The sequence below is a fragment of the Bubalus kerabau genome, chromosome 4 (assembly GCF_029407905.1).
Source record: "Bubalus kerabau isolate K-KA32 ecotype Philippines breed swamp buffalo chromosome 4, PCC_UOA_SB_1v2, whole genome shotgun sequence".
Taxonomy (NCBI): Eukaryota; Metazoa; Chordata; class Mammalia; order Artiodactyla; family Bovidae; genus Bubalus; species Bubalus kerabau.
Window position 1 is genome coordinate 12,617,310 of NC_073627.1, and position 25,733 is coordinate 12,643,042.

A 25,733-nucleotide genomic window follows, 5' to 3' on the forward strand; every position below is an offset into this window, starting at 1 on the left:
GTAGTAACAGACATTCAGAATCCATGATACAGTCTTCTGCTTCACGCAAGTGTGGTCAAGCGACACAGACTCTAGGTGGCTGGTCCACCATCTCACTGAAACTGCAGTGACTGTAAGTCACAGAAGCTGCTTGGTAGGACGCTGAGCTGCTGTTCTCGAAGTCTCTGGGCATGCCTATTCTCAGTTCTTCCTGTGGGAAGAAGTGGCATAGGTAATCCAAAACACATTTTTCTTGAACATAGACACAAACTTGACTTTTCCCCTAAGGATCTGCTTTCCTTTCCTAGGCATCAGGTACTTAGAACACAGGTGCCCGCTGTGAGCACACATCAGCTGACCTTGGAGGAAGGCTCCTTGGGCGAGGGCTGCCATTTGTGAGGCCCCTACATATGTGTTTACATGTTTCACTCAGGTGCAAACCCACAGCCAGCATCTGCTCTGGGACTGAGCCATGCCTCCCTTTTTCTCAGCAAGTTCCCCTGCCTTTGTGCTCCTCTGTGTGTGTTCTAGCTGGAAGTGTGTCTGAGAATTCCCGCTGGGGAGGGTCCCGCGTGTCGCTAGCCTGGAGGAGACAGAGGCTGTGAGCCCAGTGGTCTGTCCCGCTGCATCATGCTGGCTCCCAAAGTGGACCCTGCGGTGCAATGAGGGGAGAAGGGTCCCCACAGGATGAAGTCAGCTTTCACTGTGGAGCCCGCGAGAGGAGCCAGGAAAACAGTTGCTGCATGCATGTTCTTTCTGACTCGCCATGTTTGTGATAACAAACTCCCGTTGGATGTAGCTCGAAATGACAAGCTTGAGGTGTTATGGTTGAAAATGAAGTTGTTACAGTGAGTTTTGTCTGTAATCCCTGTTGGCAACTTAGGGTGCTTAGGACTCAAGTGATTTCTTTTACTTTAATTAGAGACCTTTTCCAAACTTTAGAAGAGGACATGTTTAATCTCATTGCTTTTTTTAAAAATTTTATTACTTTTTCCAGGTGGTATTCATAAGGGCCTTCTTTTATTAATGTAATTAATCATTGAATGACACGTTTGTGCAATAAAATGCATTAGGAACTTTTTTATTACCCTGTTTCATATGCAAATTAAAGATAGCTCAAGGCTAGGATTGTACCTCAGCAAGGACAGAAGAACCCCAAACTCGAAATCACTTCAGAGGTAAGCATAGGAAACTACATTTTCACCAGATAACATAATTATGCCCAGTATTTACAGTCACGTGCAACTAATGGTTAGTAGGATTGAATCCTCAGAACATGACCGTAATGACAGTTTGTGCTGACTTTTTATCAGTCCACAGTCAGATTTCTTACAAGTCTATGTGACCAAAAAGAACTACATTCTGGACTGTTCTTCTTTGATTGATGGTACCCCCTCTGTCTTCTCTGGTTTGGTTTCCAGAGTTCATATCTTACTTTAGGCAGGATATTAAAAATGGTCTGTCTTGTGTTTAAAAAGTAGAGGCATACTGAAATTTGTTCTGATTATAAAAATAATATGAATTCTTTTTTCATTCTCAGGTTGGTAAATTTCAAAGATTGATTTCTAGCAAGAGGATGGATTACCGGAGGGTACAGGGTAATAGAAAGTCTCACACACTATGGGTGGCTGGTGAAACACTAGCTTGGTATAGGGCAGTTCAGTAGTAGCTATCCAAGCTATAAATGGGTAGGCCCTAGAAACCAGCAGTTGGAGAAAGAAATGGCAACCCTCTCCAGTATTCTAGTCTGGAAAATTCCACGGACAGGAACCTTGTGGGCTACAGTCCATGGCATCGCAGAGTCAGACACAACTGAGCACAGCACAGAAACCAGCAATCCCACTCTGAGGAGCAGATCGTAAACCCACTACTGTACATGGATATGTAATAACTTGTGTCAAGAAATGCTGTTACAGATTATTTGTAATAACAAAAAGTTTGAAAAAGAAAAAGAGAATATTAGTAAGGAGACAGTTAAAAATGATTCATCTGTGTAGTAGACATAGACATTAGTCAGTAAGCTTCATCTCTGTGTGAAGCCTTAATGGGATGTCCTTGATATAGTAGGTCACATAACACGATGGTCCAAGACATGTGCACAGATGTTGTGGTTCCATAGATTTGTGTAAGCATCAGAGGAAGCTTGGAAGGTGACTCTTCATGTGGTTTCTTCTAGAAGGTAGGACTGGAAGCAGGGCAAGGGACTGTCCTTTTTACATTATATACTTCCAGCTCTTTGAATTTTTTAGAAAGAACAATTTTTTGTTTCATAATTCAGGACAGATTAAAATATAACATTTAATTACAAAAAGAGCTTTATAAAAAAATAAGAGCAAATACTTCTTGTACTTCCATTTCATTGTACGGAGGCAGCATTACTCTGTTACCAAAACCAGTCAAAGACATTAAAAGAATAAAAATCTACAAGCCAGTATTCTTCATGGACATGAACCCAAAATCCTTAACATAATATTCATAAATAAAATGCAGCAGTACATAAAATAGATTCTACACTGGTGACCAAGTGGATTCTATCCCAAGAATGCAGAGTTGATTCAGCACTTTTAAATTAATCCTATAACTGTATCAACAGACTAAAGAAAAACCATATGATCATCTCAGTAGCTGCAGAAAAAGGATTTGATGGAATTCAACAGCCATTCAAAATAAAAACTCCTAGCCAACTAGGAATAGAAGGAAACTTCCTTACTCTTATACTGGGTGCCTACAGAAAACCTACAGTTAACATATCTTCACTCATAAAAGACAGTGCTTTTTCTCCAAAACCAGGTGTATGTAAGGCAAAGATGTCTCATCTTACCATTCCCATTCAGCATCCTCCCAGAGGTCCTACACAGCAAGGCAAGAAAAGAAAATGTGTACATATGGGAAGGGTAAAATAAAACTCTATTCACAGTTAATATTGGATGTATAGAAAACCCTAAGTAATCTGAAAGATGCTGCCAGAATAAGTGAGTTAAGTAAGATTGCAGGATACAAGGTCATTATACAAAAATCTGTTTATTTCTGTATGAATGATTGGAAATTACAATAACATCCAAAAAAAAATCATGAAGTACTTAACTTAGCTACAAATCTATAAAAAAAAAAAAAGGCAAAATCCAAATGGTGAAAAATGAAAAACATTGATGAAAAAAATCAGAGAAGACTTAAATCAGTGAAGACCACATTCATGGGTTGAAAGACTATGAAGTTCAGATGTCAGTTCTCCTTAAACTGATGTATATAGAGCAATGTAGTCTGAATCCAAATCCCAATAGACCTTTTCTTTTCTTTTTTTTAAATTTATTTATTTTTAATTGGAGGATAACTGCTTTATAATATTGTGTTGGTTTCTGCCATATATCAACATGAATCAGCCATATGTGCCATCCCTCTTGGACCTCCCTCCTGGCTTTTTCTTTTTAATCAACAAGCCTATTCTACAATTTATGAGGAAAAGCAAAGAAACTAAAGTAACCAAAACAATTTTGAAATAGAACAAAGTTGGAGGACTTTTGTTGCCTGATTTCTAGATTCACCATAAAGTTAAATAATCAAGACGTGGAATTGGTGAGAGAACAGACACATGGATCAACGGGACAGAACAGAGTCCAGAAATAGAGTCACATCAGTACATCCTATTGATTTTCCATGGAGGTATGAGAACTATTCAGTTCAATGAAAAGAATGTGTCTTTCCAGCGGAGTGGCACCATGGTAATTGGACACCCATTTGCCAAAAGTAGAAATTCAGTCACTCACTCACACCTTGTACAATAACTCACTTCTTAAATGTGAAGCTTGGAACCATGGAACTTGTGGAAGAAAATCTTTCTGACCTTGGGTTAGGCAGTAGTATCTTTAATAAGGCACAAAGAGCACAGGCCACACAAGAAAAAGTGGCAGATTGCTCTTCACCAAAAATCAATAACTGCTCTTTGAGTAATCCTGTTAGGAACATGAAATCATGAGCCACAGACCAAAAGAAAATTAAAAAACACATATCTGATAAAAAATCTTGTATCCAGTATATATAAGGAATACTCAAAATTCCATAATCAGAAAACAAGTGGCCCCATTAAAAACAATGGGCTAAAGATCTGCAGACACTTTACCATAAAAAGTACCCAGGCAGCGAATAAGCTTGAGAAAAGATGTGTAGCGTCACAGCAGTTATTCACAAGGGAAGTCGAGTTACCACAATGAAATAGATACTGCACATCTGTTAGAAGGGCTAAAATTTTCAAATCTGTCAATACCAAGTACTGGCAAAGGATGCAGAGCAGCTGAAACTTTCATACTTTGCTGGTGCAAAGGCAGAATATTGCAAGCACTTTGGAAACATTTGGCCCTTTCTCATAAATTAAACACATACTTACCATAGAGCCCAGCAATCCTACTCCTAGATATTCACCCAGGAGAAATGAAAACGTCTGTTCATTCAAAAGCCTGTACTCGAATATTTACAGTGGCTTTATTCATAATCACCAGGAACTGGGAACAACCCAGATATCCTTCACCGGGTGAATAAACTGCTAGAATATTTCATATGATGAAATACTAATTCACCAAATGTTTTCTAAATAAACTGAAGCATACACACTATGGATGAAATTCAGCTGCGTTACGCTCAGTGAAAGAAGCCAGACTTAAACTGTACAGTTCATTTATACGGCATCTGGAAAAGGCAAAGCTACAGCGATGGAAAACAGAGGTGGTGCTGGACTTGGACTGGGCGAAGGGCCAGGCTACAGAGGCCATCTAGCAGTTTGGGGTGAAGGAACTATTCTACATGTCCATTGTGCGTGGTTACATGACCGTGGGGCCTGTCAGAACTCAGAACTGGGCCCCAAAGGGTGAGATTTACCGCATGTGAATTGCATCTCAGTCACCCTGATGCTTTGTGAGGTGTGGTCACATGATAAAAATGCCTGTATTTAGGTATCAGAACCTACAGTGAATTCCGATCTGCCCTTCAGAGCTTCTTCCTTAGTGGTCAGTGGCCTTCAGCTTGGTAACTCCTTAGACGTCGTGCCCAGCGGAGACCAGTCAGCCCACAGCCAGTGCGCTCCCTCCCGGCACTGCTGACTCCGTCGTTGTTTGGGGAGGGTGGTTTGTTTCTGGTGGGAACCCAGGAAGCTCTTTGGTGGGGACTTCCATGACCTCACGAGCCTTCCAGGGGTCGAGCTTCAGTCCTGATAGCCACATGCCTGTTGTGGATTTTATCCCATGCACTTGAACCCCTTTAAATTCAGAGGCATTGAGGGTGTGCCCTGTGTTTCACAAATTCATCATATGAGGACCTGCTTACCTGGCAAGGCCCGCCATCAGGCTTCTGAGACCCTCTGGTCTTCCTTTGTTCCCAAGCCCAGGCTGCCCCAGTGACAGTTAAGGAACAAGGGGAATGCCGTCACCAGCCTTCAGCTGTCGGCTCCACGGGAGGCCTCAGGAGGTTTCAGCATCATAATTGGTTTTTGTCTGAGGAGAAGCCAGGTGTTAGGAATCCTCAGCGTGTCATGATCCTAATCATGAAACACTATTAGCCTCACCCACGTCCCTCCAGCTCTGCCGGGAGGAAAGCTCAGCACCGTCTAGGTCTGGGCTTCTGTTTACTCGGAAGCTTCTATTCAACCTGCAGAGCCACGTGGTAAGGGAAGGGGCAGGCAACTGAGCAGATGATTAAGAAGGGCTGAGCAGGAAACAGTCTGGTCCCTCCATCAATCCTCATCCTTCCCGGCCGGCTGACGCCTGCTGCTTCTCGCAGCCTCTGCCCTCTCCCTCTCCCCGTCTCTCTCCACCCACACCTCCCGCACTGCCCCCCTGCTGCCCGCCCCTGCTTGTCCTAGTGCTTCGTGGTGATTGTCCCCAGGACGGTGTGTGCGCTGGTTCCTGGGCTGCGGTTCAGTTCAGTTCAATGCTGCAAGTCCTTCCTGAGCTCAGCGGGGCCACTCCCCAGAGCTCAGCGTTCTGCTGCTTAGGACTCAGCCCGGGGCAGTGATGCCCGGCTGTGCGGTGGAGGTCAGTCTGTCTGAGGCCCCAGGGCGCATGTGGCCACACTCCCACCCACAGCTGCCTCCTGCCCCCTTCCTTCCTCCTGCCTGCCCTCACCACATGGAGAACTTCCTTTCTGTCTGTCCCACTCCCTCCCTGCTTCCAGACCCTTCCTCTAAACCTGCAGAAACCAGAGCTTCATTCTGATTCTGTCTTCTTTTCATCTGGAGGTTTTCTTTTTATCACTCTATGTTATTGGTTATCTGTAATTTCTTTTCCAGTAATCTCTGGATTGTCATGAAACAAAACCAACTGGTAAAAACCCACCATCTATCCCAAGGGCCTTCGTGGGGTTATGTCTACAACACTAACTGCTCTGGAGGCTCTAGGTGACTTTTCTTCTGTTGTCTCCGTGTCAGGATATCTTTGCTGTTTTGCTGGCTGTGGGTTTGTGATTTTTAAGAGAAAAAAGACAGGACTGTAGCAGGTTAATCCTGGAACACAGACCCCTCTGGTCTGTGCACAGGGATGAGATGAGGTTTCGAGTTGTTTGTGATCAGAGATAACACGGAGCATTTAAGAAGACACAAAAGTGCTCCGTGACCATTTCGTGTAATAACTGCTTCCCATCTTCTCAGCTGTGCTTGCACACACACAGGCACGTACACGTGACCACGTTCACCATTCTTCATCCTGATGCTTTCTCCAGCAGAGAAGATGACTTTTAAAATATTGAATATGGGCTCCCTCTGCCTGTGCAGTGTTACCTGGCTGAGTACAAGGCAGGTTAGCTCTCAGCCAAGAGGAAGTAGGGTTTTTCCTAGTTTATTTGATTCCTTTTATATCTGAGAACTTTACAGGTCTGAGTTCTCAAGCAGGCAACCAGAGTTAGGCAAGTTGACTGTATGACAAAGGAGATACATCGTTTTTACACGACAAGTGATTATGTTCTGAATATAGTAAACTTAAATCTAACTTACTGTTTGCTAAGTGTGGCCCTCTCCTAGACATGACCCAGATGCCATGAAGCAAGAAGGGCCCTTATCCAGGAAAGGGGACTGTTGCAGCTTCCACATACTTCATATGCAGAAGCTGATGAAGGAGGGCAGAAGTTCCCAGGCATAGGTTCGAAGCTTCTTCCTCACTCTCCACCCACATGGAATCTGATGCCAGCTTTGCCCCTTTGCTGTGTTAGGTGGAGCCTGGCGGGCAGCGGCTCCTGCCTGCCAGGGGCGAGAAGGCCCTGCCCTCAGGCCCAGGCTGCCTCTCTGGCCCCAGGGGGCAGCACTACCGTGCCTGCTGCCCTCTGTCACTTCTCATGAGCGCGTTCATCTTCTAACCAAAGGCTTCGCTTCCCTTTGGCATCAGAATAAAAGCAAACCTCTCTGAGCACACCACATCTTTTTCTGATTTTGCATTTAAGGGTACAAAGGAGTCAATCTAGTGTCCAGCACAGCAGAGCCCTTTATCTCCCCTCCTGCAGGAAACACCTGGCCCTTATCTCTGCACCTCCCCCTCAAATTCTGTCTGCTTTGAAAGCAGCCCCCTCGCTGCCCTGTCAGAGTGTGACAGCTTCTGGCCTCTACGGTTGGGCTGTCAGAGGCAGGGGCTTCCTAAGTCTCTGCTCCATGTCCCCAAGCCAGCCAGCCCTCCCCCGGGTCCCGGGTCCCAGAACCTCCACACCCAGCTGTCAGCAGGGTGCAATGCCCCCAGCACAGGGAGGGAAGCAGGTTCAGGAGCTTGGTGACCACCCTCTGACTGTAAGGGTCTGCTCTGACTGCTGTTGGGCACTGGACCGACCAGAGAACCAGGTTTCTTCTGCACCTGCAGAGGGGGAACCCTCTCATTTGGAAATAATTGTCTTAATTTTCTTTTTTTTAATTGTTGGAGATTCCGGAAGAGCATGACCTGGAGAGTCAGATCCGCAAGGAGCGGGAGTGGCGGTTTCTACGGAACACCCGTGTCCGGAAGCAGGCGCAACAGCTCATCCAGAAGGGTAAGGGGTATCCCCAGGGGCCACCGCGGGCAGTGAGCCGGCCCCCACTTGCCCTGGTGCAGGCAAGGAACGAGGCTGGCGGAGATGCTCCAGGGAGGAAGGGATGCCGCTGTGGGGCACCGCTCACCTGCCCGGGAAGGCCTTGTCCCCGGGGACTTTGTCCCCAGAGAGACATGGAGGCTCTCTGGGATCATGGTCCAAGGAAGCTCCTGTCTGACTGGCAGCCTCTGGGACAGTCGTGACTTCTGCCTTTTGTCATTTCCAGAGAGAAGGGAGCAAGCCCTCTGCAGCCCTGGGGTCCACAGCAGGGTGGCCTGTGTCCTCACCATGGGGACAGAAGACAAACATCAGGCCCTGGTTGTATTTGCCTGGACCCCACATGGCCCCCAGATAATTGCTCCCTATTACCCCAAGCCTGTATATCAGTCACATTTTGACCAAACCTTTTACTAAATTTGCCAACAGGTACCCTAACTCCCCACTTTGCATACCCTCCAGCCCCACCCCACCTCACCAGTGTGGGGACGTGGGCTGCCACAGGGAGGGCTGCTGTGTCATGGGTCCCCCTTATGTCAGCAGCAGCAGCCCCCTACCCTCAGGCACTGAGGCCAGGTGGGAGGGGGCAGCCAAGGGGCTCCACCCTGTGGTTAGGACAGGGCCAGAGCACTGGGCAGCTCCCCCACCCAGGGACGAGCCTTCTCCTCCCTCTTTCCCAGCAGTACAGCCCCCAGGGCCCAGGAGCCAACTCAATCCCACATCTGTGGGTGGGCTGGTCTTCCAGCTCTGCCTGAGTCCTTGTTGCTGGGCCAACTTTGGGCAGTGGACGATGCTCCCTGGCTACTGCACAGAGTAGATAAGCAGACTCCTCACACTTTTGTGGAATTATTTTCATGACCTTCTCTCCCTATAGTGTCAAATTCCCTTGATTATTAAGGGTTACTTTTTTTTTTTAATTTTTTAAAATTTATTTATTTATTTGGCTATGCAAGGTTTTACTTGCAGCAAGCAGGATCTTTTTAGTTGTGGCGTATAGCATGTGGGATCTAGTTCCCTGAACAGGGATCGAACCTGGGCCCCCCACATTGGGAGCATGGAGTCTTAGCCACTGGACCACCAGAGAATTTTTTTGTATTATGAGTTACTTTTTAAGGTTGCGGCTGAGGACCCATGAGCCCATCCCTACCTGCAGGCAGCCTGGAGGCGGGATCTCATCTCTGGCCCACCTGCCCAGGCCTGGTGCCCCCTGAGCACTTCCAGAAGCAATGCCATTTCAGAAGCACTTCGAGCGCATTCACAGTGCTCTCATTGAGATGCTCGGGTCACATTCCATTAATGCAGGGTCACTTCTGCTAAAACCAATCTTGGTTGTTTGTAACTCACCTCTATGAGGGCGCATTCTAGATGTAAAGCCCCCAGGGATGTAGAATTCACAGTCTGCCAGTTTTTCCAGGAGAGCTTGAGCCGCCCAGCTTGATAGGAGCTCTTTGAATTATGGTGTCAAGGACCTATTTTCTTGGAAGTCTGTGGTTCTTTAGAACCCCGGGCCTACCAAAGGGGACAGCAGGACAAATTGGTTTCCCTGTACCCACAGGCGGCCTGGGAGCCAGTCTGCTGCACACAGTGAACATCTGAAGGCAGTAAAGGCCACACTCTGGGCTGGTGTTGTTTCGGTCAACATTGCACAGGGAGTGAAATTAGAGCTGGTCATTTGAGAACCAACCAGGTTTTGCAGACAGAAAAGAAAAAAATCATCTTTGTAAATTAGGGTCAGGGGTTCTCTTTTCCAGTCTTTGTGGGGAAAAGATCTGTTTGTCTGACACACACCAAAAGGAACTGCTGAGCTGCTGGAGACCTTGGCAAGTGAGCTTGCAGGCAAGAGCCTCACCGCCAGCAGACGTGGGCAGAGAGGGCAGGGCCACTAGCAAGGCCACGGCCTCCTGCACTGCCTGTAGCCCTCAGAGCCTGGACTCTGTGAAGTGGTGGTTTCATCTGAGGCCAGCCCTGTGCTGGGAAGGACGTGAATCATGGACTATCGCCTACGGGCCCAGCAAAGTCATTAGACGAGTCCGTGAGGCCCCAGGAGATGAGCTGGAAAAGTTAATGCCACCTCCCCTATATGTGACCCCTCCAGCCAGCCCCCGTGATGCTGCAACCTCACCATCGTGCCCAGATCTGTGCGTGCATGCAGAATGCCTGCAGTGACTCAGGACCTGGGTGTCCCTTCATCTTTCCTGGGTCAAATTATACGCCCTCCCTGGGGAACCCATGGCTGAGGGGGAGGGCATCTCTGGGCAATAGTTAAACGTTCCCAGGCCTGTTTGCCTGTTAGTTTAACCACATCCTGATAATTGAGTGGTTTTCAGTGTTAGCTTTTTTAGCAAAGGGAGGCGAAAAAGCCTGAAATCGTGGGTGATGGCAGCTCACCCAGCAGGTGCCGGGTTCACGAAGCACGAGCACCACGGTCGCTCTCCTCTGTGTCACCCAAGACCAGCTGCCAGCGGCCAAGGAGGGGGTGACCCCGGGGCTGAGTGTTGTGGGGGCTGCTTGCCCTCCACGACGGGCAGGTACAGGGGCCACACACCTGGCTCATCTACATGAGCCTGCATCCTTCTGCAGATACGTGTGTGAACCCATCTGATGCTCCCCACACTGGTATCCTCTTTTCGTTGCTCTTCTAGAGCTCCTTCAGGGCCATAGCAGTTTTTCCTAGGTACCTGTGTTGGGGCCTGGGGAGCAGATCCCCATTCCATCCTCCATGTGACTCTTGATCAGCTGTCTTTCCGTCATTTCAAGGTTCCCGCCTTTCCAGACTGGAGGCCCCCGCCTCCACACAGGAGTTGGCTGGGTTATGGACAGTGATGGCCGAACCAAAGCTTTAGCCTTGGGTCTGAGTTCCGAATCGCCGCCTTACTTTATTCCAAAATCTGTGACATTCTTTTCAGAAAACCTTAACCCGCATGCGCTGCTCTGAATATTGCCGACGGGCTGTCGTAAGCGTGAGTCGGATGCCAGCCTGTCCGCACAGAGGCAGCCCCACCCTCAGGAGCCCGCCCACACTCTGCCTCCTGCTTCCCTCTGGGCCCCTCCCAACCCCCCAGATGCGACTGGCTGGCGTCAGCCTTGGCAAAACACAGCAGTGACGTTTACTGCAAATTGAGGCCCATCGTCCTGTGTTTCCCTCGGCAGGTATCACAAGACTGGACGACCAGATATTTCTGAACAGGAACCCTGGAGTCCCCTCCGTGGTCAAGTTTCACCCCTTTACGCCATGCGTGGCCGTCGCTGACAAAGACAGCATCTGGTACGGGGATACTTATGGGGCTGGCCTTTCAGCTGGAGAACAAGTAGCCCCAGGGGGTGTGGGCAGGACACCCCCACCCCGTCCAGGCGTGGAAGCGCCTCACCCCAAGCCTCTGGGCTGCTTCGGGGGTGGGGGCTAGAGAACTTGCCCGCAGATGTCTCTCCTCCTGGTGCTGCCCACACCCTCCCAGGGCTGCACTTGGCCACGTTGCCACGGGCGCTCCAGAGGCCTGACCACAGTTACATGTGGCCAGGACCGGAGCTTCAGGCACTAAGATGGGGCTGTTCCTGTGCAATGAACAGAGAGCAGAGCACAGGGGCTTGTTAGGACCCCCCAGTGACAGGGCATGTGAGGGACCCGCTCAGGTGCAAGGGCAGCAAGTGTGCAAAGGGAAAGCGTCAGTAACAAGACACCACTTTAACTCATAGCGACTGTTGCCCTTATGTCGCTGAGAAAGTGCACACTTGATGGGAGAGACCATGGGGATGATTATTTTTATAGCTGATAAAATGGACAGAATTCTTACCTATTTGTTATTCTTCTCCTTTTTTATACATAGCATAAAATTTACTGTCTTCTCCGGTTTTAAGCTTGCAGTTTAGTGGCATTGAGTGCTTTCACCTTGTTGGGCAGCTGTCACCACCGTCCACCTCCAGGACTTTTTCATCACCCCAAACTGAAACTGTGTCCGCATTAAACACTGACTCCCCCTCCCCACTCCCCAGGCGCAGCATCCACCACTCAACTTTCTGTCTCTGGAAATTTGTGTGTTCTGGGAACCTCAAATGAGTGGAATCATCTAGCATTTGTCCTTTTGTGATTGGCGAATTCCACTTAGCATCCATCCGCAAGGTTCATTTGTGCTGTAGCAGGTGTTAGAACGTCTTCCCTTTTAAGATGGAATAGTGGTCCAAGTGTGTGGATCACATTTTGTTTCCTCCTTCATCCATCAGTGGGCACTTGGGTTGCCTCCATCCTTTGGCTGTTATGAGTGACACTGCTGTGACCTGGGTGCACATCTCTTGGATATGTACACAGAGGTGGGATCCTGGACACGTGGTACTTCAGTGTTTAGTCATCTTGGGGAACCGCTCTTGTTCTGCGTGACGGCTGCACCATCTCACATTCCTACCAGTAGGGCACAGGGTTCCAGTTTCTCCACTTGTCCTTCTCTGTGTTTGCTGATGGCTGACCTGCTGGGTGTCAGGTGGTATTTCCTTGTGGCTTTCATTTGTTCCTCCCTGATCATTCTCCGTATTTCTCTCTTATTCCCGGAAGCTTTTGGGACTGGGAGAAAGGGGAGAAGCTGGATTATTTCCACAACGGAAACCCTCGGTACACAAGGGTCACGGCCATGGAGTATCTGAATGGCCAGGATTGCTCCCTCCTGCTCACAGCCACAGGTGAGTAGGGTTCCCAGGGTGGACACCTAAACCCTGATGCAAAGGTGGCAGGGGACAGGTGCAGGACCCCAGCACAAATTGGCAGCAAGGTTCCTGTGACCTCCGTTGTTTCGTTTGATAAAGGGGACCAACCAGTCCCAAGTGGAGGCCACCATCATGACAGGCACACCTAGGGGGAGAGGTCCTGCTGGCAGCCCTCCCCAGGAACACAGAGTCCAGCCCCAGCCCCAAGGCGGCCCCCAGCAGGCCTCAGGCAGGGAGGGGAAGACAAACCCCACAGTGGTGCGGGAGCCAGTAGGGTCTGCGGGGCATTTGACAACGGGTCACAATGAGCCTATCTGAGCTTCAAAGAGGATGCAGAGAGGTGATTCCTTGGAAACAGCAGACATGGCAGAGGGACCAAGGGCCCTCTGGGAGTCAGGTCCCAGTGGAGAAGCAGCATGAGGCCTAAGTTCTAGAGCAGGGAGACTTCACGTCTCAGCGGAGATTGGGGCGGATCAGCAGATGGCAAAGCCAGGGACTCTGCTTGACGCGAGTTCCCCAGTGTGTCCCCAGGTGACCTTGAACTCCCTCTGCAGCTCAAGGCCAGGTTGTCCATGAAGGGCTAGTGAGGCTAGAGAACAGGGTCCTGGGAACAGCAACACCAGGAGGAAGGAAGGAAGGATAGACAGACCAGCAGACAGGTGGTGGCCCCACACTCAGGCCCACCTGGCTGCCCATCTGCTGGAGAACACTGGGACGTCTGCCCCGTCCTGGGGCTGGTGAGGCGGGGAGGGGCGTCCCACCGGTCTCCTGAGTCATGTGACGGGGTGAGGAGAGAGGCCCTGTCCCTGTGAGAGACCAGCTCTTCTTGGCAGATGATGCCCGCGGCGGTGGGGGAAATCGGGAATGCTGAGGCGGGGGCTCCACCCTGAAGCCCCAAGTCAGGTCAGAAGAGGTCTCACACTGCCTGTGTGTGGCTCCTCCCCAGATGAGAGAACCGTCTGTCCCTCGGGCTGCCTGGTGTGGGCCTGAGCAGCCCCGTGTCTTCCGGCACCCCCAAGAAAGGGGCCTCCTCCCCTTCCCAGAGCAGCCAGGCCTGCGTTTTAATCTCCTTTCTCCTCTCCCCAAGATGACGGTGCCATCAGGGTCTGGAAGAACTTTGCTGATTTGGAAAAGAACCCGGAAATGGTGACGGCCTGGCAGGGACTCTCGGACATGCTGCCCACCACCCGAGGTAGGTGCTCCTGGGGTCCTGCAGGAAGTCGGTCCACTCGGAGCCCCTGAGTCCCGACCCAGCCAGCTTCCCTCTTGGGAGGCTCTGCTTGCAGCGAGGTGAAGGGGAGGGGGTGTGTGTGTGTGTGTGTCTCTTGCCGAGTTCTGAGCAGCCCGCAGCCCCTGTCCTTGGCTTGAAGCGTGTGTTGATTGTGAGAGCACGGGCACGGCGGGGTCTGGGGCTGCATCCTGTGCCCCTCATACCCAGAGTAATCCGCTCTCGGTGAGGAGCACACAGCGGGCACCCTGGTAGTGTCTGGTCCTCGGCAGAGGCCAGTGCACCGCCTGCCCGCTCTGGGCTGAAGGAGGTGTGGCTGCAGTGTCCACCAGACCCCACTCTGTGTGCTGCCTGTTGGTGGGCACGGCCACGCCACGGCCAGGGTGAGAGACACCATTATCGGGAGGTCTGCGCCCCTCAGCCTGGCGCTCACTGTGTGAGCATTTATGTGGCCATCGGTCTGGATTTCCAGAGCCACCCTCCAGTGTGATTGCAAAGCCCCTGCCAGATGGAGGCAAGAGCGGCTTGCTGTTCATCGCCCCACCCCCCTCCACCCACCTGGGGTCTCTCCGTGGCCTTGAGAAGCAATCAGGTGCTTGCGTGGCTGCTTCTCTCTCCTCCATCTAAGTGCCCTCAGGGGCATGGCCAGCTCCACAGCAGACACTTCCTTATATGTTAATATTTTAAGTGTTTTTACATTTTCTTCAGAGACAAAGTAGTTGTGTATCGAATCCCGCAAGCCCCAACACAGCCGTGTTTGTTGCCTGGGCCCCTGTGAGCCCGGTCCTGTGCTCCCGTGGATGACAGCTGCCATCACAGGGCCCCTCCATCCCTCTCGCTTTTCCCTGTTCCCTGCCCTGCAGCGCCCCCACCTTCCACACGCTCAGCCACCGGCCCCACCCTAGGCCTGTGCTGAGGCTCCAGCAGTGCAGGCGCCTGACAGCCTCCCCGTGGTCCTCAGGTGCTCACCGTCACATCGCAGGATATGCTGGGCAAGATGAGTCACGGTCTTCAGTCCTTAGCTTCCTGCTGCCATCCCAGCAGGCAACCTGTCCCAGGCTCCCGCCGTTCGCAGACCCCTGTGTGGGGAAGGCAGGAGCTGGTGGAGAGCAGGGTCAGGCTTCCAGCTGGGCCAGAGGATGGGAAGGTGGGGAGCCCACTTGTGGCCCAGTGAATATGCTGTTGTCTAGCCTTTTCCTTTTACAACGGTCCACCCACCTGTAGCCCCCAAATACCTGCCACCCCCAAATGATGTATCTGTGGTTTATTTGCCCACAGCGTCGCTTGCCTTTGCTCCAGTGAAGGTGAGAGGAGCTGCCTGTCCAGGAGTCAACATGCAGGTGGGGTGACGGGGTCTAGCTGAGCTGACAGCAGCACAGCCCTGGGGCACCCCTGCCCTGTCGCCCCCAGACGTCACCTGTGTGTGGGGAGCTGCTCCTGGCCCAGGTGTGCGCCGCAGCCCTTCCTTGTGAGTGGGATCCACTGATGGAGACAGACGTGTGTTTCCTACAGACTCCTTCCTACTGGACCCGCCCCCTTTCCTGGGTCTCAGAAATCTCCCAGGACAGGCGTTGTTGGTGAGGGCTGGTGAGGGTCTTACCTCCAAGTCTTTGTCAGCAGGTGGGGTGAGGGGGTCTTGGAGCGGGCACTCCTCGGCAGCTAAGCCAGAGTTCGTCTGACCGGGCAGCAGTGGACTTAGCAAAAAGGAAAATGTTACTTCCTCGTTGTTTCTGGAGGAGTGGAAGGTAGAAGGGGCAGGGCACCTGGGAGGCCAGCTGCTTTAAAGGGTCAGGACAGGAGGGCTTGTGTGTTGCAGGGCCCAGGAGGGGCGCCCTGAGAACCAGGGACCCCCGCACCCTCCAGCCTCCACAGCTTCCCTCTGCAGCACAGGGACTGCAACCCCAGCAGGGCCAGAGAGACCCCAATTATAATTTCCATTTCAGGAGCTCAAGCTCAGTAACCAAGGGGTGAGGCTGGTGAGTTTCTGGCCCCTCTGCCAACTTCTGGGTGCCTTCTGCCCATTAGTACCTGCTATCTTTCTCTTCACTCATCTTGGCCTCTGACAACAATCACAGAGCTGTTGGTCGTGATTCTGAGGGGAGAACTAGCAGCTTCTAAGGCCATTGCTTATCAGCGTCTGGGGGCCCCCCTGCAGCGTGAGGCCCTTCAGAGTCCTGGCTGTGGTCCTCCGGGACCTTGTCAGGCAGAAGCAACAGCCCCTACTCCCTGCTCCAGATTACCTCCCGGGCATATGAAACTCCCTGTGCTGCACAGGGAGGTCCTCCGCCTGGTCTCGGGTCCCAGGCAGCCTTGAGCTGTGTCGTGGGGATGAGGCACCCTGAGGGGAGGGGCTGCCGTCATCAACTCCTCCACGCACCTGTGACAGGGGATCCTACACAGCTCTGCACCCTGCAAGGCCCAGCCCACCTTGTCCTTCAGCTCCAGAGGTCATGGGGGTCTCGTCTGTGAACACTGGCATGTAAGGCACTTGGGAGGGAGGACTTGGCGCCCCCTGAGCAGTGGGGAAACTCTGCCTGTGAGGTTCTCCTGTGTGCTCTCCAGCTCAGAACTCACTCACCGGGTCGCTGTCGTGGCAGCCTGTTTGCAAAGATCTGAACCAGTGGTTTGGGACTAAAGAGACTGTTTCTTGCAGGAGCCCTACCCCTGCCTTTTGGAAGTTGTGTGAAACGTGCAGGGTCTCTGCGTCATCTTAGCATGCCCCTGACTCACGTGTACATGTGTACCCAGGCATGGACACGCATGCATGCATGTGCACATGTGAACACGTATGCTCCTGTGCATGCTCGTGCAGTTAACCTGGGGACACTCCCCTCATGGGGATCCCCTGCGGTCAGGAGAACTGAAGTCAGTCTGGGTCCCTGGCCATCCCCTGGAGCTGAGTGAGCCATGTTCTGAAATAGAACCAGTGGTGGTACCACCCGCCGTCAGGCCAAGGTGCCCATAGTCACCTGGACATAAGCACCATTCCCCAGAGGCCTCCTCACCGACCCGGGGCCTCGTGAATGAAGAGCCGTCCTCACTCAGGACCTAGACAGAGGGTTACCTCCGCTCCTCCGGCCGTGGCCAGTGGGTCAGCTCCTGCCAGTTGGGCCACACTAACCGTGTGTGTGACTGGCCATTAACTACCCCTCGCTGGAAGTGCCACGCATGTCAGGCCACGTTTCCCTTGAGTCTCAGCACCTTCTGATTTCCCATCTTGAGTCTTTTTTTAGCCAAAACCTCCAGTTGTTGAGTTTTCAAGTTCGTAGGTACTTTGGCCCTTGTCTTCCAACTGCAGCCGTGGCCCGGGCCACTGTCTGCCCCCCCAACCCCACCCCGTTTCCTTCATGGTGCTCCCTGACTCTGTGGTGTGTTTAAGTCTGGCTGATTTGGCTCTGGCTGGCCGGCTTCCCCTTGCATCAAGCCCATAATCCCTGTTTCCTCACAGGTCTGGCCCGAAAGGTCTCAATCTTTCTTGACCACAGTAAGCAGGGAGGTGAGTGCCTTCCCCTTATCTGTGAGGGCTGGGCGGGAGCCGGCTCCTCTGCTCTGCACGACAACATTCTCTTGCCCACCATGCTCTCAGGCGGCAGAGGGTCAGGGCTGTGGTTTTTCTTATTCCTTCATCCGCATACTCTCCTCTGATACAAAAGATCTCACTTATTGAACACTCAGATCTCATGGGATGAATGAAGTGGCTGCATGCAGCTCTGGAAAGTGACCTCAGTGAGCGCCGTAGACAGGACTGTCCCTGGGATCCGAGGCCTCATGGTCGCGCCTCCCGGCCTCCTTAGTGGCCTCACTCTGGACTGGCTCGAGGACAGTCAGTTCCGTGCTCCATGCCACCTTCACAGCAGCCTTGGAACGGGAATAATCCCAGTCTACATCTGCTAGAGTAAGGATGGCGCAGCTCTCAGGCTCCCAGGGAAGACGTCTCACGATTCCATTAGGACAGAGATAGATGTCATTCCAAAGTGAGATTTGTGTTCCCACCAAATTTCTTCAAAGAGAATATTTCCCAGAACTGAATGCAGAGTTTCTTAAAGCATCTGTTTCCATCTGAAAATCCATATATAAGTTTGATAGTTACCAAAACGCCAATCTGCACTTGCCTATGCATACACTGGGTTGGCAAACTTAAAATACGCATGCTTGAAATGAGTCCTTTTCTCTCCCGATTTCACTAGTGGGGTAAACTGTAAAGAGATGGAGCCTTATGAATCCTGGCAGCAGATAGAATTCTTGGCCTTTAACTTGCAGCATCTGAGTTTAGAGTGTGACCAGCCCTGTGGTGACCTCTCCGTCTCTCGACAAGGGTTCCCTGGAGGAAGGCAGTGGTGGCCGCGGGCCTGACAGGGCCCCTCGTGCCACCAGAGCTGGAGGGACGGAGAGGAGCGAAGAGCAAGATGTCCTTACAAACTTACAGACTCACAGTTTGATATTTTACAAAGGACTCTTGTAGTAAAAAGCTCAAAATGAAGGAAAAATGGAGAAAACCCAGGACTGACTCCATCTTCACTCCTCCGCTTCCCACCAACAGTGATAGCAGAGGCGGTAACCAGGAGGGGCTCTCTCAGAAAGGGCCTCGGACGAGTGACAGGGCCACTCGCCCCAAAACCCTGAAGAGAGACCAGGGAACGCCTTTCACAGCCTTTCCCTGGGGCACCTGGAGGAGAGCGGCCCAGACCCCTGGCTGTCACCTGCGTGGAGGGCAGCAGTGACCCCAGAGGACAGGGAACAGATCATCCAGCACCCGCGTGTGAACTGGACGTAAACCTTGGGCCTCGGTCAGTTGTTGGTATTCGTCACCTGGAGCAGCTGGGCAGTGAGCTGGACAGCGAGCAGGGCACCAGCCACAGAGTGCTGGGGTAGCCGGTGGGGCTGGGAGGGTCACAGCCGCCCTTCTCTCCCACCTGCACGCCTCCTCTGGCGTCACAGGCATCCGGAATCAAATCTTAGTGGGAGGCCCTCTCAATGCTGGAGCCAGGACGCAAGGCCGGGTGGTGGCTCCCGTGGGCCCGCAGGGCAGGCACACGGGCCACAGGGAATGACAGTTCCCTCCTCGCCCAGGACACGTGTGCCCAGCCCCACTAACAGGGAGCACCTGCACGGGTCTGCTCTGATCCTTCACAGCTGCCAAGTGTCCTGGGCCATCTCCCTAAGTGAGAAACAGAGGTTTAGGTGAAGTCATTTGCCCCTGAATAGCCCAGCTTTCTGTTGCCAGCCCAGTCCTGAGCCTCTGAACCTGCCAGGTGTCTAGAAGTGTTCACAGGCTCTGAGAGAGGCCTTACCTCATGGGGAGGTGCTGCGTCTGCATCCCTGGGGAGGCAGTGGGGGTCACCATCCCACAGGTCTGAGGTTTTCACATGTGCTGGTGGAGTGGGGACCTGCGCTTCCTCCTTTGGAGTTCTAGAACCATCACTCCCAAGGGCATTTCAGGTTGGGGGTGATGGGTCCTTAGTCATATATCCACATAATGGGTCCTCAGAGGTCAGATCCCTGTGTTGGTTCTCAAAGGCATATTCCAGACTGGGAGGTCCTTAGAGGTCAGTCTGGACTGGCCGCTGAGCCTGGAGGGCTGATCATGGACATTGCAGAGACCCAAGCCTCTGAAACAACGTGTTTCTTCTTCTCTCTGTCTGCTGGGCTTGGGTTCTGCCTGGTCCCTGACTTACACGTTCGAGCTTGCTGTTCTCCAACCCTCCCTACACAATGTGCCTATGTTTTAATGAAGAAATCCCCTCTTTGGCCAGCTTTTGGAGAGGAACATGTGAGCAGGGCTCGTATCCAGAATAAAGTCAGCTGAGAATCTCGGCCTCCTGGCGAGGGCCACCCCACCCCTGGCTCCCGGGCAGTGAGAGCAACGTCACACTAGAGAGACTGTGCTCTTGAGCGCTCAGGGTGCCCGCCCAGCAGGAGAAAGGCTGCAGCACACGCGCAGCCTCCGTTCATTAACCACCCTCGGTGTCCTCAATGCGGCGGCATGGACCAGGAGGAGGGACCCTCTGGAGGGAAGCCCAGAGCAGCTTGCCTGCTCCTGAAAAACAGGAAAGGGCCAGGGGACCAGGGGCTGGGGCCCTCCCCACCACTGTCACTTCTCTGGGCAAGGGCAAGGAGGGGAACACTGCTGAGGCCATGCTCCCCAGGAACAAAGTGATTGGAATCTGCACTCTAGTTCAAGGTCATGATGTTCCTATCTTATGAGTTTTACTTAAATCACAGCCATCAGTTTTGTTCCTTGTATTCAGCGCATCAAGGAAGAGTGTCACCTTTTTTCCCATCTTTTCCCAACTCGTGATGAGTCAGATCATCTCTCCTCCACTGTGTCTAGAGGTCGAGACACAGGCTTGGCTGGGAAAGGTCTCAAGGAGGAAAGCCAGTGATTACATTCAGATCTGGGCCAGAGGACCAGCCAAGGCCCCAGACCTGCAGGAGAATGAGGTGGGGGCCAGGAGGTGCAGGAAGAGGAACCTTCCTGGAGGTGGGTCAGGATGTGAGCAGACTGTTGTTTTTATCCCAATAGTTTTCATATTGGTCTGAGACTCTTCCATGGATAAGAGCTCACTGTCTTAGGAGACACAACTTCCACAAACAGGCCCAGCTCAGAAAACAGCCTTGCCCAGAATTGTCTGCACATGCAGGGCACTTGCCTCCCCAACATGCACAGCACTTGGGAAAACCCTAGGAAACCCGTTTCTTACCTCTGCTGGCTTCACCGTGCTTTAGAACTAGTTTAAACCAGAATCTGAAGCTCGATAGTCCACATCAGAGAGTCCAGATTTGAAACAGGATTCAGAGCTCATGTAACCTATGTCTCCATATCATCTGACGGCTGCACGGACACACCTTCCCGTGCCTCCGTGCAGATGGAGACATGGGGCCTGGATGGGGGCTCTATCTCCCCAAATTCATGTGTTGGAGTCCTCACCCCCAGCACTCAGAGGGCAACTGTTTTGAGAAAAGGATTCAGGTGAAATGAAGTCACTGGGCTGGGCCCTAACTCAGGGCTCCTACCAGCTCTGAATCCACCATGAAGGAGATGCAGCGAGAAGGAAGCTGCCACTGCTTCATCTGAAGGCCAGGTGGGCCTTCTCGCTCCATTGGGAATGCCCACAGCCTCCTCTCTGCTTCCTGCATAGGCTTGGGGCTGAGACTCCTCCCAGCCCTTGTGTGGTCCCCCCAGATTCTCCACAACTTGTTCCCATGATCCCAGAGCATCCCAGATGTCACCTGGCCCCATGCTCTCAATGGAGGACCGCTCCTTAATTACACTGCTCCTGAAAACCCCTCAGGGCCAACACGGAGCTCCCAGCAGACTGTTAAGCATGCCCGAGAACACAGGCCACCCCAGCAGTGGTCCATGGATTTAGGAGTCTGTGAGCCTCTGCAGTGACCTGGTGCCCAAAGTCCGGTCCTGGGTGGGTGCATCCTCTGTGATTCATTCACGTAATGCCCACCAGGCACATCATGAGGGGAAGCAGTGGCCTGGTTTCAGGCTCTGCTTGTGGGCTGACTGGTCACAGTGTGACCTGGGCTTTCCCGGACAGAAGTGGGACTCGCATGTCATACCGTTTCATCTGCCATGCCTGCAGCCTTGTCACCCGCGGAAACCTTTACGGTACTTTGGGGTATTTCCTCCTGCCTGAGGTCAGGGGTGTTGCAGTGGAGAGACTGCATTCTAAAAGGTGAAACAAAGGCTGGTCCATTTGTTGTGCGGAGGTGACATTTCTGCAGAGTAGACACGACAGCTGCTGGCAAAACAGGAAGGACGGGGCAGGGGATGTGGGAGGTGATGCCTCTGGAACAGGGAGACATCATAGCCTCGCGTGGTTGAGAAGGTGACTGAGCACAATATGGAGGGGCTGTGTGGATGTCAGGAGAGGGGCGTTCCAGGCACCAGGGTCCAGGTAAGAGGACCAAGCTGGTCCCTTTTGGGCAGAATGGGAGCCCAGTTGGGAGACCACTGGGAGTCTCTGGAGCAAGGGTCGAGGGACAAAGTTCTGAGCAGGAACCTGAAGTGATGTGTACAAATGAGAGTCTGGGGTTCAAGAGGAGATTAGGCACTTGGATGGAACTCTGTAGCCTGAAGGGAACATATCAGAAAAGAACAAATGAGAGTCACGCCCTCCAGCTCAGGAATTTGGGAGAAGAGTGGACACCCACAGAGAGAGAAGGGAAAACCACAGAGGCAAACACAGGAGCTGCTGCCACGAGAAGCAGAGACAGATGTATGAAAAAGCACGGTGACTTTAGTTTAGATTTCGGTGTGACCAAAGAAAACATACATGAAGCTATGTCAGTGACAGAATAGGAAAGGATATTTGCAGTATATGAATTCAACCATCAGTGTCAGAATATATATTAAAACATACGCAGGGGCCTTCCCTGGTGATTCAGTGGTAAAGAATCCACCTGCCAATGCAAGAGACACAGGTTCGATAGCTGATCCGGAAAGATCCCACATGCCTTGGAGCAACGAAGGCCGTGCACCACAGCTACTGAGCCTGTGCTCTCGAGCCCAGAACTGCGACTGCAGAGCCTGCTTGCCCCAACTGCTGAAGCCCATACGGCCTGGAGCCTGTGCTCCACAGTGAGGGACGCCACTGCAGTGAGAAACCCACACGCTGCAATTGGAGAGTAGCCCCGCTCTCCGCTACTAGAGAAAAGCCTGCACCTCACCAAAGACCCAGCACAGCCAAAAATATAAATAAATTAATTTTTTAATTATTTAAAGGTGTGCAGGCTTCACACACCAATGCTGACCAGGATTTAGGGAAACCACACCCTGTGTCCATTTCTGCTGAGACTGCAGGCCGGCACCCGCTCTGGGAGTGGATGGCCATTCCTGGAGACGTTGAAGCACAGATGGACACGTCCCCTTCCTGGTGCTGCCACCGCCTCCTTCCACACAGGGAGCATGGAAACGTCGTCAGGGTGGCGTGGCTTACAATCTCAGGGGATCACAGAAGTGAAGGGCTCATTCTCCAAGAGCATGTTACCCACAAATTTATACGAATTAGCCAGATCTGCGTTCATAGGTTTGGGTGAAACCTCACCATATAACCTTACAGAAAAAACACAAGTTGCCAGAAAATATACTCCCAGTTGAAATTGGCAACTTTTGAGATGTAAGAGATGTATTTTGTGGTTTTGGACACATGGCCCTGCATTGGAATGCACAGAGGCAGGCCTGGGAGGATATCTGCAGCAGGGGGGAAGTTCATCTGGGGAAAGGGCAGGCAAGTGAGGCTTTTATTAAATTTCATTTCTTTTCAAGAAAAAAAAAAAAAGTAAAAATGACAAGATATTAGCAACTAAAAAAAAAAAGATATTAGCAACTCTTAGATCTGAGTGGTGTGTTCAGGGATTTCTGTTGTGTTTTTTCTGTATTTGTTTGAAATACAAGTAAACATTTGAAATTAAATCTTATTTTAGAGTCCCTCCTGTGAGGTCAGTGCTGCCCTTAGGGAGGCTGAAGGTTCTCACCGCGCCCCCCCAACCCCGCCCAGTCTGAGGAAAGGGCTACCCCTTGATGTATTCTGTGAATCTGATCGTCTGTGGTCAGCCCCCTGCCTCCATGAGGGGCAGCCACGAAGCTGTTCACCCCCAGGGAACTGCAGGACCCAGAGGACTCAGACCTGTGTGCCTCTGACACCCTTTCTCAAGTCTCCAGACCTGCCAGTCATGGCCAGGTGTCCTGGAAGGTGGGCATCTTGGACAAACGGCCCCGAGATCCTGCTCTCCCTCTGGCAGATGCCTGAAAACAGCAGAGATACGGAGAAGGCTCTGAATTGTCACCCCAACCTCAAGCTTGTGTGGGGTTGGAGACCCACCCTATGGGTTGGCACCAGCTGCTTGAGCGACTGCCCAGACCAGGCTCCCTCGGTGACACTGGTGCCTATCTGTATCTCTCCAGGAGCTGGGATGGTGGTGGACTGGGAGCAGGAGACCGGCCTCCTCATGAGCTCGGGAGACGTGCGGATCATCCGGATCTGGGACACAGACCGCGAGATGAAGGTGCAGGTGAGCACACTGTCCCTTGTGGGGCTTCCCTGGGGGCGCAGCGGGCCAGTGTGCACAGACCCCGCCGTCCTCCCCAGCTCCACTCACCCTCAAGGTCAAGGGCCAAGAATGAGGGTCTATGGAAGTGCTCTGAGCAGGCGGTGTCCCCAGAGGTGGGGGACAGAGGAAAGCAGGCCCAGTCAGGCTGCCTTGTACCTTTAAAACGGGTACAATGATTTGGTTTCCTTCCCTGTTGGATTTCTTCCTTGTGTGTGCCTGAGCCGCAAACTTCTTCTGATTGGAAAAGCACTTTTCCCCCTCTTGGGGCCCATTTTTTTGTCTCCTGCTCTTTTCTGCTGAGCGTTCATCACACCTCCTGCCCTTCTCCAGCTTTTACAGCTGCCAGGAGGAGAGGCGAGGGGATGGTTTATGGGTGGAAGGATTCCTCCTGGACCCTTCCCTGAACTAATCAGGAGGTTTAAGAGGGAGCTGACAAAGACTCCTCCTGCCGAAATGTGCTTCATCCTCCTTCTTAGGAGAGGGGGAGACGTTGGAAAGTTTAATGGGCACAGAGGTGTTTACGGCTGTGTCCTCTGGGCTGCGGGCCTCAGGGTCCCGGGCTGTAACTCGGGCAGATGGAGCCTGACTCCCTCTGGGCCCAGCTCCTCCGGCGGCTGGCGCGGGCGGGGCCCTGACTCCAGGGTGCTTGACGGGTCTGTGTCGGCCCTAGGACATCCCCACGGGCGCCGACAGCTGCGTGACAAGCCTCTCCTGCGACTCCCACCGCTCCCTCATTGTGGCCGGGCTCGGCGACGGCTCCATCCGCGTCTATGACAGGAGGATGGCACTCAGCGAATGGTAACTGGGCCTCGCCTACCCCTCCATCTCCTGGGCTCAGGGGGAGCGAGCCCCCAGGGCCAGACGGCCACCTCCCCCAGTGCCGCGCCCCCCGGCACGTGGAGGAGCACAGCTTCCCACCAGCCGTGGACGGGCTGTTCCGAACACAGGCTGAGGGGGGACATCCCAGCAAGGCGCTGCCTTCCCGGCCTCCATTCCCCCCTGAACACAGACAAGGCTGCTGCCTCCCAGGTCAAACTCATGAACAGCTGAGGAGATGGCGTTAGGGACACTTGTGGACACTGTGCCACTCTGGGCCACACACGTTCACATGGTCGTGGCTGCTCTGGGCACCGCCACTCTGCCCTGGGCTGAGGCCCCCAGGGGCCCTGCCCCATGCCCTGTGTGGGCCGGTGAGCATGGAGGTCCAGATGCTTGTCACACAGAGCTGGTAAATGACAGAGCCCCACGGGACCGCGGGCCCGGGCTCCGAAGTGATGTTTACTGAACACCCACCTTGTCCCATGGAATGGGGAGCAGCAGGTGGGCCCGTGTGCAGCCACAGGAGCTAACGGGATCCTCGGGGGAGGGGAGCGGGAGGGGACAGGGCAGGAGACGGGGCCAAGCTGGGCCTGAGCACAGGTGAACCCCATCGGTGACACCAGCAGGAAGAGAGTGAGGCTCTGAGGGTGCAGGGCTGGGAGCAGCCGGGAGGACCAGTATGGACCCATGCAGCCAGCAGGGGCACCAGCCAGTCTGGCAGGAGTTTGGGCCTGAGGCTTGGATGACGAGTGGGCCCCAGGCAGCCCCTGGTTCTCATGGTCCCTGCAGGTCTCTGCAGGAGAGTCCCCACCGAAAACCTACACTGCCCACCAGAAGCAGCCATCATGGAAGTGGGGGAGCAAGGTTCCTTTCTGGGGTGATGAAAATATTCTAAAATTGTGTGATGGTCGCACAGCTGTAAGAACGT

The 25,733-nt window shown here is 52.6% G+C and overlaps 1 protein-coding gene across 1 annotated transcript in view; it reads left to right on the forward strand.

Annotated features, from left to right (window-relative positions):
• RPTOR (regulatory associated protein of MTOR complex 1) overlaps positions 1-25,733 on the forward strand; it is a 329,649-nt gene that overhangs the window by 299,042 nt on the left and 4,874 nt on the right. Inside the window, exons 26-31 of the mRNA XM_055575332.1 lie at positions 7,863-7,968; positions 11,155-11,269; positions 12,548-12,672; positions 13,784-13,888; positions 23,841-23,947; positions 24,657-24,784. Coding sequence (XP_055431307.1) covers positions 7,863-7,968; positions 11,155-11,269; positions 12,548-12,672; positions 13,784-13,888; positions 23,841-23,947; positions 24,657-24,784 — 686 coding nt within the window. The remainder of the gene's footprint in view (positions 1-7,862; positions 7,969-11,154; positions 11,270-12,547; positions 12,673-13,783; positions 13,889-23,840; positions 23,948-24,656; positions 24,785-25,733) is intronic.